Source organism: Lipotes vexillifer, unplaced genomic scaffold (genome assembly GCF_000442215.2).
Source record: "Lipotes vexillifer unplaced genomic scaffold, Lipotes_vexillifer_v1.1 scaffold2491, whole genome shotgun sequence".
NCBI classification, from domain to species: Eukaryota; Metazoa; Chordata; class Mammalia; order Artiodactyla; family Lipotidae; genus Lipotes; species Lipotes vexillifer.
The window spans coordinates 141,373-157,686 of record NW_006775620.1 but is presented as its reverse complement, the minus strand read 5'-3'; the positions used below and the strand labels follow the sequence as shown (position 1 = coordinate 157,686).

The 16,314-nt window shown below is 34.8% G+C and overlaps 1 protein-coding gene across 1 annotated transcript in view; it reads left to right on the top strand.

Moving 5' to 3' along the window:
* The window catches only part of CUL3 (cullin 3), a 54,217-nt gene that overhangs the window by 4,496 nt on the left and 33,407 nt on the right, over positions 1–16,314 (top strand). Inside the window, exons 2-4 of the mRNA XM_007450043.1 lie at positions 11,059–11,219; positions 12,221–12,335; positions 14,457–14,685. Of these exons, the coding sequence (XP_007450105.1) occupies positions 11,059–11,219; positions 12,221–12,335; positions 14,457–14,685 (505 nt within the window). The remainder of the gene's footprint in view (positions 1–11,058; positions 11,220–12,220; positions 12,336–14,456; positions 14,686–16,314) is intronic.

Sequence of the window (16,314 nt, the reverse complement as noted above, 5' to 3'; positions counted from 1 at the left end):
AGGGAAAGATCTGATTATTTTATGGAGAAAATGTGTTATAGGTTATATAATAGCTTTAATGATCAAAATAATCCACAGGTATATTTATATTCAGTTCACTTCCCTCCCCCCCTTAAACTATAAAATGAATACAATATCAAGGGAGAGTTAAATTTATGGATGGTATTCTGTAGGTTACTTTTGAGCAATTAGAATTAATGTCAAAAGATATAGGAAAGCATTTACTATTGTGATATGTAGGCTAATAGAAGGTTAATAGAGGAATTTTCTGCATAAAACTCTGGTTATTTTCAAAGATATTTTCATGTTTTTACTTGAATTTATCTATATTCCCATTCATTTTCACAAATAACAAAGATATAGTACTATTGCAGGTTATCCTTAAAGACTAGAGGCTATAAATTCAAAGTCCTGGGGTGGAGAGTTGACCCAGGAAAGAAGGGGTCACTGCTTCTTTGAGCTATATGGGAAGTCATCAAGGATGGTGGGTGAAGAGGTGAAGTGGAATGTAGCAACAACTTTGTGAAGAGGAAAGAAGCTGAGGAACTCTTCTGATGCTGTTGGTCTCCTTAATAAAGTAGAAGGTGGGACCATCAGTTTTGGGTGACAGAAGCATGTCAGGTGTTGAGGAGTGTGGTAGACTGAGTAATGGACCCCCAGATATGCCCATGACTAACCTCTGGAACCTAGGGATTGTTACCTTATATGGCAGAAGGAACTTTGCAGATGTGATTAGGTTGAGGATCATGAGATGATGTTTTCCTAGGTTATCCTGGTGAGCCCAGTAGAAGTGCAGGGTCTTTATAAGAGGGTTGCAGGAGGGTCAGAGTAAGAGAAGTCAGTATGATGACAGAGGCAGAGATTGGAGTGATAATGCTTTGAAGATGGAAAAGGGGCTATAGCCAGGGAATACAGGTGGCTCCTGGAAGCCGAAAAAGACAAGGAAGTGGATTCCCCCCTCAGAGCCTCCAGAAAGAACCAGCCCTGTCGACATCTTGATTTATCCTAGTGAAACTGTTTTCAGTCTTCTCAACTGTAGAACTGTTAGAGAATAAGTAAGGTACTAAAGTTGTGGTAATTTCTTCAGCAATGATAGGAAACTAACACATGGGGGAAGTTTGGAATATCCCCTGTGCTGGGGTCAACTATCTATAGATAACTAAGTGGATCATCTGTAATTGTGAGGAGATAATTTAGGGTAAGCTGGCACAAATTTTGTATAGTGGAGGCGGTCAGCAGCATTTGTACTTTTTTCAGAGGTACTTAAGCAGTCTCAGAGAAGAATATTCAAAAACTAAGGAAAACCTACTGATACAATTTGGCTTATTCGGTATGGGGAAGAATTCTTAGATAGTAGCATTGTTAAAATTGTTGATCATGGATCTGTGCTGTTTAATAAGCAGGTAAGTGAATCACAAGGTCCCAGGAAACAAGTATTAGGTGTCAGGGATCAGTAGACCTGGAGGTCCAGTTAGAATGCGGAGCAGTTGAAGTGTAACCGAGGAGAGGCGGGAGGAAAGAGGGTCTGTAATACCAGGGACACTTGATGTCTTCTATGATGAGTATCAAAATTTGTCCATACCAATATGTGGGTGAAGGGAATCCTGATAAGATGGGAGATGAAAATTTAGGCATCTGTAAGGAGTGTGTCAGATTGGTCATTATTATGAAAGTTGCAGTTACCAAAGGTAATAGATGTCAAGGAGTAGAGTTGAGAGAAATAATGTAAGCTGTTTGCTGAAGCTACCAAGGATTTGTATGTCCTTGGAGATCAGAAGACAGGATCAGAACATGGTGATGACAGAATTTGTGATTCTGTTTTTTCTCTCGTAGATTTTGATACTTTTAGTTCCAAAAAATACGTCTTTACTGTATTCTAGATTGCACATTGAGAAAAGTTTGAAAATAGCTGTATTCTGGAAGAACATAGATAGGTTGCTTAAGAGTCTTCTTGGTACTTTCTCTGTTTTCAAAATAACATCTTAGAAGAAAATAGGATCCAGTGGCTTTGGGACTGTTAAGCTTCACGCTTGTTCAATACATTTACTTACTGCTTTTGCAAGAAAGGTCTGTGCAGGACAGGTTCCCCATATGTGCTCTAGTGTTTGCGTTTGTGACTGGCAGTATAATACCTTGGCATCTTTTTATGGTTAGGTCAAAAGCCAGGTACTAAGCCTTTATGTAAAATAAAGCTAGGGCAACATCGTAAATACTGTAAAGGTTAAGAGTATTATGCTTGATAATTAGGATTTCTTCCTTGCCGTCCATTTTACCTCCTCTTTCAAACAAATTAATAGAGCCATAAACACCTTGATTACTATGCCCTGTGAACTGTTTTTGTGTGTGTGCACTGATTATGTAGCAATCTATGACTGAGTTTAGGGAGGCAAGTATTAATTCAGCCAGAGGTAGGCCCTGTGGTGGTGCAGTCATATCTTGCTGTAGGAAAGGAAATGAAACTTTTGTCCATAAAGGGGACTGCCCCCCATATATATACACGTGTGTGTGTATGATAATTTTATGTAATATCATATATATATATATGATTTATTTACACAGAGTTGAGCTAACATTCATTCACCTTTGTGCTTAGGTGGATAAATTCATTCATTCAGCAGGTATACAATGACTGTGTATTATGTATCAGACACTATATTCTAAACAACTGGGTTCCTTTTTCCAGTTTCTTCTATCACTGGGCAGTTTTATGATGTGGACATCCCATTTGGGCAGATAATCCTGGTTTCCCAAGCCTAATTTAAGAACAATGATTTTGTCAATGATCCAGGTGTAAGCTATCAAACATATTAGAAATCTTTAGTATTGTTTCTTTTCTCATTTTTTATTTTGAATTTGATAATAAAATTCTCATTGAAGAAGTGACTTTCTAAGGCTTTAGATACCTAATTGTCATCAGAAGTTATTTAAAACCATCATTATTAGAACACTTAGAAACTCAACAAAAATATTAGATACTGTAGCAATTATTCTAACCACTTGATAGTATATTAGCCTTAAACTAATTTGAAAGTCCTCTTCTAATTTTTTGAGACACTTTTGTTGATATATAACATAAATTAAACTGCACAATTTTTTTTTGCCCATCTTTTTTTTAAATGTGGGTTTTATGGGGTTTGTGTTTTTAGTAATTTGTGAGAGTTCTTTATATGTTCTGGATAAATGTTCTTTGTCAAATAATATATGTATTGTGAGGTAGTGTCTTCCATTCTGGGCTTGCCTTTTCTCTTAGTGGTGTCTTTGAAGAGAAGTTTTTCATTTCAGTTAACTTCAGTTTTTCAATCTGCAATTGTTGGATAAAGTGTTGTAAACGTACCAGTTAGTCAGATTTACTAATCAAGTTCAGATCTTCCACGTCTTTACTAAACTTTTTGTCTGCTTGTTCCATCAACTACCAAGAAATATTAAAATCTTCAGATTTGATTTGTTTATTCTTTTAGTTTATATATTTTGAGGTTTTGTTACAAAGTGAATATCAATTTAGAGTTTTATCTTCCTATTGAATCGACTTTTATTTTTCTGAAATATCCTTCTTTATCACTAGTAATACTTCTTGCTTAAAGACTACTTTGTCTAGTGTTACTGTATGAGCTTTCTTACAATTAATGTTTGCATGGCACACTTCATCTCATCTGTTTCTTTCCACCTTTTTGTTAATCGTTGTTTTCCACCTTTTTGATAATCTTTGTTTTTAAATTGAAGCATATAATTCATTTACATTTAATGTGATTACTGATGTATTTGGGTTTATATTTGCCATCCTGCTGTTTTTTTTTTCCTGTTTGTCTTATCTGTTCTTTTGATTTTTTTCAGATTTCTTTACTCCTTTTAGGTGAATCAAGTATGCTTTATTATCCTATACCCTTCCCCCATTAGCTGTTATTTATATATACTTTTATTATTTTAGGGATTACCTTAGAGATTACAACATAGATCCTTGACTTATATAGTTTACCTTATATTAGTTTTTTTTTTTAAACCACTTCTGGATAGTATCAGAGTCTTAGAATACTTTGACTTCCTGGGGCTTTTCCCCCTTAGTTTTTAGACATTTGATCCTGGGGTGCTTGTTTTGTTTTGATGCGGGGACAGGCCTGGTAATATTTCCAACATTGTGTATGAAAAATTGTGGAGGCCCTGGATGATGATGTTTTCCTTCATAGGATCAAAGATCACCATGATCAAGTTGAAGCTGGCTTTTAGGCTTTGTTAAGGTTGATCTATTTTCAGTTTGCCTTTTTTTTCCAGGGCATGTTTTTACGCACAGGAAATAACCCCTTCTGCGGTCTCAGTTAAAAGCCTGAGTTGTTTACTGGTTTGCTCTTCACAGTTACTGTGCCTTGAGATACCAGCTTTTGTCTCTCTCTAGTGCAAGTCTGCCAACAGTCTCTGTTCAGCTCTTTAGTCTCCCAGTGCTGCTTTCTATTTGGTATTTTGGTGTCTCATCCACGCTTAGGTGATGTGTCAGTAAACATCTCAGTGAAAATTGCTTGCAGAGTTTCTGGCTCTTCTTTACATTTCTCTCTTCTTCAGACTTTTGCCTCATAAGTCTTAGCTGCTTGATAGCCAGCCCACCTGTGACTTTCTGCTTGGCCTCTTTTTCCAGTCCTCCAAATACAACAAATGACCCAAGGGAACGAGTGAAGGCGAATGTAGGGCTCCTCTCGGTATACTTGTCTTTTCTCCAGAATCCGGGCCCCGCAAGTCCAGGTTGCTTTTGGTGCTCTTTGATGCTTTTAAACAGTATTTGTTCATTTGTTTTAATTGTTGTAAAATGCACATAACATAAAATTTATTATCTTAATCATTTTAAAGTGTACAGTTAGTTCAGTGGTGTTAAGTACATTCATACTGTTGCACAGCCATCACCTCCATTCATTTCCAGAATTTTCATCTTGCAAAACTAAAACCCGATACCCTTTAAATGATAACTCCCCATTCCCCACCCCCTGGTCACCACCATTGTACTTTCTGTATGAATTAGACCACTCTAGCTACCTCATGTAAGTGGAATCATAGAGTATCTGTCCTTTTACAACTCAAGTTTCATCCATGTTGTAGCCTGAGTCTGAATTCCCTTCCTTAACAGATTAGTGGTTACCAGAGGGAAAAGGGGATGGGGGCAGCGCAAGATGGGTAAAGGGGGTTGGCTGTATGATGACAGAAACTAAACATTTGGTGGTGAGCACGTTGTAGTGTATACAGAACTCATAATATAATATTGTACACATGAAATGTATGTAATGTTATTAACCAATGTTGCATCAATTTTAAAAATTGCCTTTCTTTTTCAGGCTGAATAATATTCAGTTGTATGGATATACCACATTTGCTTATCCATTCATCTGTCAGTGGTCACTTGGCTTGTTTCCACCCTTTGGCTATTTTGAATAATGCTGCTATGAACATGGGTGTATGAATATTTCTTTAAGACCCTTCTTTTGACTCTTTTGAGTATAAACCTAGATGGTAGAATTGCTAGATCATATGGTAATTCTGTTTTTATTTTTATTTATTTATTTACCCTTTTTATTTAAATTTTTTTTTATTTTTTAAAAATTTATTTAATTATTTTATTTATTTGGTTGTGCCGGGTCATAGTTGCAGCATGCGGGTTCCTGCCACTTTTCTTTTCTCTTTTTTTAAAAAAAAAACATAAACGAAAACAGTTATAGATCTTCTTGCCTTGAGGACAAGAAAGTGAAAGAAGAATTATTTAATTAAGCTCCTTGACAGTGTGCTTGATAAACCAACTTTCAGAGCTATTCACTTCAATTTAAAAAGTGGTCTTTGCCTAAATAAATAGCTACCGTTGGTCATAAGTGGGATCAAGCAGGGAAGTGTAGATAAATGAGTACTAATCCATAACTGCCCTTAGTTCGTTAGTGGTGTTATTAAAAGTACTGAACTGCTGGTATTTGAAGCAAAAATTTTATAACAAGCTCCCTCAAAAAATAATTGAGACAAAGGACTATTGTATTTATATTTGTAGTACTGAGTGTTCAGAGTTGAATGTAACCCAAAGGTTAGTTTTAGAATTTGCTTCCCAAATACCTATTTAATCTTACAAGAAAACATTGTTCAGATGAGACACTAGATATGAGTGATATTGAAAGAGCTTATAATTTGTCCTTTCCTTGGGTGCATCATTGATTCCTATGCCCAGTACACATTTATCCTAGTTTGCTTTTTCGTGATACAATGACTGTTGGTTAAAAATATTTCCCGTACCATTTCTTGTGGATAAAGTAGTAAGAGTTATTTTTTTGAGGTTCATTATCAAATTTTTGTTGTTTTATTTTTATTTAAATACCACTCCCTGAGTCATGAAGCTTTTTAGCCCACTTACACAGTCACTCCTTGACTTTGCACAGGTTTAGCTTTCATAAAATATATATTTTCGCATAGTGTGGCTTGACACATCTAAGAATACTTTTGCATGCCGAGTTAGATCTCTCATATATTAGTTAAATATTTAGGTATCTTGGTGGATTAGGTGTCTTGGTGAAGCCATCAGTTAAGGGGAAAAGGTTTGCTTGGTCTAGGAATAACATCTCCCAAGAGGGAACCATAAACAGAGATTTTAAATGTAATTTTATCTCTGTAGTTATGAAACTCACATCCCTTTAGTAAATCTAATGTTTGATCCAGACGTGAGGCTTTCAAATGGATTTTTCAGAACATTTTATACTTAAAATGCTTGTATTTTGGCTTTCAAAAGGCAAATAGAAGCAACCACCAACTTTCTATCTCTGCTGAGCTCTCTTCAATAGATAAATGACTAATGTTGGACTCATACAAAACTACCTTTTGGTCAAATTAAATATTCACATAGAAAGGTATACAAAATAAAAAGTCCTCCAGTGATTTAAATGATTAGAGCTAAATTGATACTGTATTACATAAAATTAACCACTTATTTTTTAACAAAGAGAAATTCCTGTTAGAATCTATTATGAAAGGCTGTTGTGTACCCACAGGCTGAATTCCTTCTGATAGTGCTGATAAACAGTAAACAGAAGATTTAGCATGTTCATTCAGCAAATATTTTAATAATCATGTGCAGATCACAAGTTTATTGTGAATGTGTGCCTGCATTAGTTTAATGTACGCACACATAAACACTCAGATGTATGTATGTATGTATAGCTTTTATTTTAATTGATGGTAATTAATCATATGTACCAAACAATATAAATGACTATTTGGTATTACTCATTTAAGTAGCTATACTCATGTTTGCAGGTTTTCCCTTCTCTATTTATTAGCTCTCTGGTATTTATAATCATATTTCAGGGTTAACAGCTTTTCTTAATATTATGTCATTTAATTATAATCATTATACACCTTGACAGTCTCATATTAAAAGACAAGGGTTTGGCTTTTATCCTACAACATCTGTACTTCCCTTATCCCCAGTCATCCTCCATGGATGTAAATTTTCTGTGCTTTGCTCAAATACTCCAACCATGTGTTACCATCATACCTGGCTTCTTTTACTCTGAAACATTGTTCTCTCCCATATGCATTATGCCTGAAGAACTCATCAGCTGCACCTGGCTCTCTTTCTGTCTTTTTGCCACAGGGCTTAAGGTAGCAGATATTATAGGACAATACAGTTATAGACTCACCTGCTTTGGTAGTGATAGCATCACTGTGTTTAGGATTGAGAAGAGAGTAACCCAGGCCAGGGGAGACTGATAACAGAAAGGGAAGGAGTAATATTGAAATGTGTCTTGATCCCTAGTATGTGTTAATTTTTGATCAGAAAGTTAAGCTTCAAAGGAAATCAGAGTTTTAGAGACTGTCTTTACCAGCCCTTTATGTTACCCAGGACCGGAGTGGGTAAATGACTTACTCAGGGTCACACCACCAGTTAATGGTAGAGCCAGAGATAATACGAAGAATCCTATAACTGATATGTCCACTTTAGAAAACAAACAGTTTGGCAATTTTCATATAGCTCAACAGTACTTCTACTCATAGAAGTCCATCCAAGAGAAATGAAAGCATATGTCCAACAAGAAGATTGTACCCAAGTGTTCATAGCAACATTACTCATAGTAGACTGGAAACAGCCCCAAATATCCATCAGCTGATAAATGGATAAGCTAAATGTGGCATATCCAATACAATGGAATACTTGAGCCCAAAAAAGGAATGAAATACTAATATATGTTATATTAATGAACTGTAGCAACTTTATGCTTGATGGAAAATCAGATACAAAAGATTACATGTTCTATGATTCCACTTATATGAAATGTCCAGGAAAGGAAATGTATAGAAAGAGAAAGCAGAGGAGCTGGAAGTGGAGATTGACTGCGGAATGGCTGGAGGGATTTTTTCTTTTTCTTTTCTTTTTTTGAGTGATGGAAGTATATTCTAGAACTGGATTGTGGCAATGACTACACAATATAGAAATTTACTGTAAATTATTGAACCATGCTCTTAAAATGAGTGAATTTTACGGCATATAACTGCAATAAAGCCAAAAGGGGAAAACGTTAAAAAAATTTTCACTTTAACACTCTTAGTTTACTCTGAAGATTCCATTGCATGTGTCTTTTGTCCTGTAATTCTTAAAAGTAGTTGCCTTTCACCAAAAACAGTAAAATCTGACTTGGTTCTTTGACATTTCTCTTAGCCTAAATTAAGAACATTTGGTTTCCTAAGAAAGAGGTTAGTGTCTTAGTAGACATATGTTAAGTTTGCTTATATCATATGTATGTGATGTTACATATCCCCCACAAGATGTGCTGAATGTCACAGAGGCGTATCGTACAGTAGAAACTTAACAGTACCTGCCCGAATTAACAGTACTTTCTGTTCTAGCTGTGAAACAGCCTGATGGATATACAAAGTTCTCTCAGTGCTGTTCCACTACTTTTCAGTGTATCTTCTCTGTTTTGCTCTTGTCAATTGAGCTTTGCTTACTGAGAGTCCGTTGTATTTGTTTTCAGGCCTGTTTACGCTAGTTGTACTTCTTGTTATTACATCATTTTATATTATGTAAGTCAATAAAAGTGCGAAAAACAATAAAATTTGTTATTTGGCAAACTAGATTGAATGTTTTGGAAAGACTTGATGAAGGCAAATCACTAAATATTGGGTAATTTGGTATTTTAAAAGACTGGAGTGGAAATTGTAAAAATCTAGGCCATTTACATTGCTTCACAGTTGTCTCTGGTCATTAGCCATCTTAAACTGAAAGTAGACAGACTAGATATTTATGATGTATGGGTATATGTGAGAAAGACAGCGTTGACTTCTAATCACAGGACTCATGTTCAAAGAAAAAGTCTTTATCTCAGTGAATGCTTATATGTTTTAAATTAAAATGTTTAAGGTGCTGGTGTGGTGTGTGTGTGTGTGTGTGTGTATGTTTAATAGTTTTCCTCTTTTACCACATTAGCTAGCTAGTTACTGGTTTTGATTGCGTTGGGTAAGAGTGATTCTGTATTTGGTACAGAATCTGTACTGTAGAAATTTATAATCAAAATTGTAAAAATCAAATTTATAAATAATTTATTCAATAATTGGAGTGATTATTTTCTCATTGCTTTATAAGTTATTAGATTTATGCCAGTTTTTATTGAATGTGTTTTGTTTTATGCTGAAAAGTAAGCCAGAATCAGTATGGTAGTGGAGGGTGGGGAGTGTTGGACCTGAAGGTCATGAGAGTAAAGAGTAACTTCAGTACATAGAAAACAGTGAGGCCATCAAAAAGGAGGAGGGAGGTGGTCAGGGCAAAACTCAGAATTTAAGATCTTGAGGAAAGAAGTGTGAAATTCAAGAATTTATTGAAGAAGTCATCAATGAAAATTTTGAACTTAACTGCAAGTTGCTGTCAGGATTTGAAAAATGTGATATAAAATGTAGAAAGTGAGCACCAACAATGCTAATAAAAGAGCAGCTTTCCTTGTAGCCATTAGGTATGTACCATTGTGTGAGCTGAATGAAAGTTGGAGGATAGTGTCTGTGAAGAGAGTGCTACTCATGGAGAATTTAGTAAACATTGGCTGGAAAGGTGATCAAGACCATTTAATACTAATATGGTAGAACTTCTGTTCATGTTTACCTTGTATTCTATTTGGTGTTGCTTGTATTAACAATGTTCCTTTAAAAGTTCAGAGATCACAGTTTGCAGTGAGTCTTACTGTTTTTGGCTTACAAATGCCTTTAAGAATCTGGTGAAAGCTACGGACTCTTTCCAAAATACTTACGTATGAACAAACACAATAATTTAAAAATTTTGGGAAGTTCACAGACCTGCCAAAGCCCGGAGAGATCCTGGTTAAGAACAGAAAGGAATTCTGTTACTAATCCTTTTGTGAATTAAGAACAGTAGTTTTATTTCAGTGTATTTTGGTGTAAATACAGATTTTAAAATATTTCACAAAATAGGACTTTTATGGCCAATAATTCTGGATTATCTGTACTCTATTAAGTGAGACACCAGTAATCATGTTGGTAAGAACTTGAAAGTTAGATGACTACCAGTAATAATCTGAAACGGCAGTAGCTAGGAGTGTTTTAATTATGTAATACTGAATGCTGCTCTGTTATAAGCATTAGAAGCTTTTAACATTTACCAGTAAACAGTCAGCTTAAGTCACATGCATCTGTATTTCATTCAGCTCTCAATTTTACTTAAAGAATATGATCTTCAGGTACAGTATTTAAGAAAATAAGAACCATATTTGTGCATGGTATGGCTTTGGGAGAAAGGAAGTTCTGCCTGCCTTGCTGTCTACCTTTCTCCTCTGCTTTCTGCTGACTTGCCTCTCTCCCTGGGTGGGGTGCTTGCTTTTTTCCTCCCTTTTTCTTAGGGTAAATGGGCAACCGCCTATAGCCATTGTTTCAGTAGCAATTGTAAATTGTAAGGACTTACTATATATAACTTTTATATAACTTGGGAGGTACTAAATCGACCACTTTTGGAATTTTATTTCCTTTATTATTGTAACTCAAAAGGATTATTTTTATGTTCACAAGAGTTGTACTAATGTTTATATTATGATTTTGTTTTAACTGCAGGACCGTGTGTACGTACAACAAAATAATGTGGAGAATGTCTACAATTTGGGATTAATTATTTTTCGAGATCAAGTTGTACGTTACGGGTGTATTAGGGATCACCTACGACAAACGCTGTTGGATATGATTGCCAGGGAGCGGAAAGGAGAAGTTGTAGACCGGTATAATAATCTTTTTACTCTTTGGGTTTTGGTTTTTAGTGGTTATATCTTGAGAACCGATTCACTGTCTTAATTTTATTAAAGTAAATTAAAGTTTGATTGTCCAGCATATTATGAAAATACTCAAAAACCTTATATCACAGTTAACAAAGTTAGCTAGATTGTAACTAAAAAGCACACATTTATTTTTAGAAGAAACTATCCTAAGCTTTTATTGAATATACTTTTAAAAAGCAAATCAGCCATTAGTCTTCTTTTTGATTTTTTTATGTATTTTTTTTATGCTGGCTTTTTTTTTTTTTTTTTTTTTTGCTATTTGATAATATTTTTTTTTTCTTCTTTAAAAGGGCTTTTGGCTAGCATTTATTTTTAAGGTCTTTGAAGAAAAAAAATGTCGAACATAGTCTAAAATGACTAAGAACTCTTGTACCCCTTTTGTTAAGTCATATTCCACCCCCCCCAAACATTGTTGCAGTGCCATTTTTGTGACACTGCAGCCAGAGTGGCTTGAAACATGCAAGCCTGCTTTCTTTGCTTCTTTATATTCAAAGCAGCTGTTAGAGGAAGACTTGTAAAGTTCTTTTTATTTCAGCTTTGGTGCAAAGCCATTTGGTGCAAAAAAATTATATTGCCTAGGAGTAACTGTGCGTTGTACCCATGTCAAGTGCTGTAGACTCCCTCTCTCCTCCCTGCTTCCTGATAGGCTGTTTATTCTTTTTGCACTTTTAAATACACAGGAATATTTAGTCATTTTAAACATATTTTCTTCAAAAATCCTAAGTTACAACAGCATGAGAACTTGAGATAAATAGCTGTGCAGTCAAGATACGCTTTCCAATTAAAATTACTGTAAATCCTTATGTTATAAATTAGTTACTTATGGGAGATTGGTCACTTTGGTTAAAAAAACTTGCTCTGAAAGTCTTTCTAGCTACTTCTGCATCTTTTACATGAATCTTTAATGTGTTTTTATTATCAAGTGGTTTAACTTCTTTTGACAGAGGCGCAATAAGAAATGCTTGCCAGATGTTAATGATTTTAGGTCTCGAAGGACGATCAGTCTATGAAGAAGATTTTGAGGCTCCTTTTTTGGAAATGTCTGCAGAGTTTTTTCAGGTAATCAGTGAAGATATAAATAAATACTCTTTTAAGATGTTCTTAAAATTACTGAATATAGTTAGTAATTTAAGCATTTTGACCTTTTTGTACTGAGGCCCTTTGGGGAAGAGGGTGCAAATTACACCCTTCAGTACACCTGCCCCACAGTCTCACATTCCAGTGAAGGAACTGTCTGAAAATAAGTTGAAGAGGTTGGACTTACACACGTGATTTTTTAAAAATTATATGTATAAAACATATAAACTTAGAAATAACCTTAAATTTTATTATATTTATATGTTACTAATTATTTACCGTAGATTCACAGGCAGTACATCACGAATGAAGTTTCACTATTCAGGCTTTTTGGTAATATAAGTTACTAGTAAAATAAATATAGATATATGTATGATCCCATAAGGCATATATATGTCTTAAGAGCTGTTGATTAGGAAATTAAAAGTCAGTAATTACAGTTGATAAAAATTTGCAGCAGTATGTACAACCCCAGATCAACTACGTTGCTGAAAGTAAAGCTAAACCGGTACTATTTTGTAATGAAATGATAAGAAGTTACTGAGTACTATGACAAATGATAAGACAATAATTATAAGGTCATGATAATCAGGCATTCTTCCTGAAAGCCTCAACTGTCTGAGCAATTTATAGTAGGAGCTTTGTAGTGTTGCTAAAGTAGACTTTACTGGTCAACTTTAGTAATAACTTTTTAAAGAACTAAATGAATAGAACGTTACAATAGCTCTACAGTGCGTCATTCGTAGAAGCCATCGGGTGAGTATAGAAGTAGACTCGGTGGGTTTCGGTGTCCTCTGGACTGGCATAACCCCCAGGCCGCTTTTCAGAAATCAGCCTGTAGCCATCAGGAAGCTTTGTGTGGCCTGTACTGGTGAGCCTGGACCATACTTCATGAACTATTAATTTTATAATGTAGGAAACAGGCTTTATTTTCTGGTAACACAGCAACTACTTCTAGATATTTTTGGCAACGTTTTTGACGTTTGCATTTGTTTTGATTACCTTCATTACAGTATAGAAATACCAGTAGATGATTAATTGTCAGGATCCCAAAGTGTGTTGCAGTGGCATATGGATACATCTGTGTGTATATATAAAATACAGTTTTAACAGTGAAGTGATGGTCTCACCAAGATTTTTGTGTGGTGTGTTAATGTTTATTCTTAGAAACTTGATTATTTTAAACTGCTTTTTTTTTAAAACATCTTTATTGGAGTATAATTGCTTTACAATGTTGTGTTAGTTTCTGTTGTACAACAAAGTGAATCAGCTATATGTATACATATATCCCCATATCCCCTCCCTCTTGAGCCTCCCTCCCACCCTCCCTATCCCACCCCTCTAGGTGGTCACAGAGCATCGAGCTGAGCTCCTTGTGCTGTGCGGCAGCTTCCCACTAGCCATCCATTGTACATTTGGTATAAACTACTTTTTATTAAGAGAATGGGAAATGTTATTAAATTTTGTACATAATTTATATTAATACATCTTCTATTATGTAATTCTTAGATATATTTGTTAATTTTACTATGAGATTGAAGTCAGTTGAGCCAACATTTAAAATTTACTGGAATTTCTCTAAGGCTGGTGTTAGAAGACAAGATTAATAGTAACTCAAAAGCTCTATTTCTCAAACTTTATATATATTCCTTTGAGAGCGGGAGTGGGGTGGCAGGAGGACTTTAGTAACTACCAGTATGCCAGCAAAACTGTATGATAAACATGATGAATCTTTTTAGGCATAATTTTACAATAAAACAAATCAAAGAAGAATTTCCCACTCTCACTTGGGGTCAGATGCTTCATTCTATACTTTTGATCTTCACTGGCGTGTGCTTACTTTTTCTGCTATTTGGAATACACTGGCAAAGTCTGAAAAACGCTGCTTAAGGATAATGTATTAATTAAGTCTTATGTAAGTAATGCTTTAAAGGGTATAATTCAGACTATATGAATATATATAATAAGAAAGTATATAAAATGTTAATAGTGCTTGGGATATTTAGTTTGGTTTATGAGAAACTGTAGAAACCCAGTTAAAAGCAGAAGCCCATTTTGCTTCTGTGTTTTTTTAAAAAAAAAAATCATGCTTCTTATTTGCAGATGGAAAGCCAGAAATTTTTAGCAGAAAACAGTGCTTCAGTATATATAAAGAAAGTAGAAGCTAGAATTAATGAAGAAATAGAACGAGTGATGCACTGCCTTGACAAATCAACTGAAGAGCCAATTGTAAAGGTGGTTGAGAGGGAACTCATTTCCAAGCACATGAAAACTATAGTAGAAATGGAGAATTCGGGGCTAGTACATATGTTGAAAAACGGAAAGACAGAAGGTAAGTGTTAGCAGTTGAAAAATAATTAAATTCTTATAGTTCTACCAGGTTCTCAGGACTTTTTTTTCCTATTGTAGTTTCTGAATGTCAGTTTTCAAGAAGTTGTGGTGTTTGTCATTAATTTATCACTGTTGTTACTTTACACATATTAATGAGGATTTTAGATATTCCTAGTGAATCAAGTGGCTTTTTTTCTTCTTTCATCTTAAGTCTCCTCACTTTTTGTTTTTCTTAACCCAAAAGGTAAGTTTAGGGACTTCCCTGGCGGTCCAGTGGTTAAGACCCCGTGCTTCTACTGCAGGAGGCACAGGTTCGATCCCTGGTTGGGGAACTAAGATACCACAAGCCACACGATGCACCAAAGGGGGAAAAAAAAAATAGAGTAGAGGAGAAAATAAAAGAGCTTAAAAAAAAAGAAGACGACTAATATTTATAAGACCAATGATCCTCACCTATTCCTGTACTTTATATTTCTATACCAGGGTGTTTAGACTCTTCTTTCCCACACACTCTCCTGTAGTTTTTGTGATTCTTTTACAACCTGAAGTTCCAATCTTAAAATTTTTGTAAGCACTTCTTTGGGAGTTAGTTGTGGTAAGGGTACCAAAAGTGCAAAAATATGTGTCTTCCATATTTAGATCAATTAGTAGATTGGATATCTTGTTATAGAATGAAAGAGGAGAAAGGAGAATTGCTTAAAAGTAAACATTTTGGAGATAACTGTAACATTCACTCTTCTTGGCTATTTACCTGATTTTCCTAAAATGTTATTTTGTAACAAGTACCCTAGGAGAAATTGTAAAGAATAGTCATGTTGTCCTCCTCAGTTTCTGAAGGTTTTCTTTAAAACTATGACTGGATAAGTCACTGATATGGTATTTAAAAATAAACAAATTTGGTGCTCTTAGATGAAGTCTTAGCAATATTTTAGCCATGTATTTCTTATAAAATAAATGCATATTGCCTGTTGGGTCATGACATAAGTAGGGAATGGAAAAAAAATTTTAAGTTAATAATTTAAAAGAGGAGGATGTAAGAGGAGGGAAAACAAAGATGGTAAGCAGAGAGTTGTTCCATTCTTTCTCTAGTGGAATCTTTGCCTTGTGTTTTCAAATGGTTATATTTCTATATTATGTGCTAAGTTCCTAAAAAGTTGTATGTAAATCTGTTGTTTTTATTAAACTAGAGAAAGTTACTTTTTAAAAGACCCTTCTGGTAAACCTTTTTTATAAAAGCAAAAAAGCAAAACAAAAATGATTTTTAAAGATGTTTGTCATGTTTTCTAAAATAAGCTACTCCTGGATGCCTATGGTCTGTCAGGGATTGGCAAGCTTTTTTTGTAAAAGGCCAGATAATAAATATTTTAGATGCTTGGACCAGGCAGTAAGCTACTCATCTCTGCTGTAATAGTGAGAAAGTAGGCATAGGCAGTAACACAAACGAATTAAACTTGACTGTGTTCCTATTAAACTTTGATTTTTATTTTTCAAACATTTAAAAATGTGAAAACCATTCTTAATTTGTGAGGTATACAAAAACAAGCAGCGGGCTGTAGTTGGTCCATGGGCCATAGTTTGATGACCCTGATCATAGTGATCCCTGACAGATAGGACTTTATGAAAAGCATTT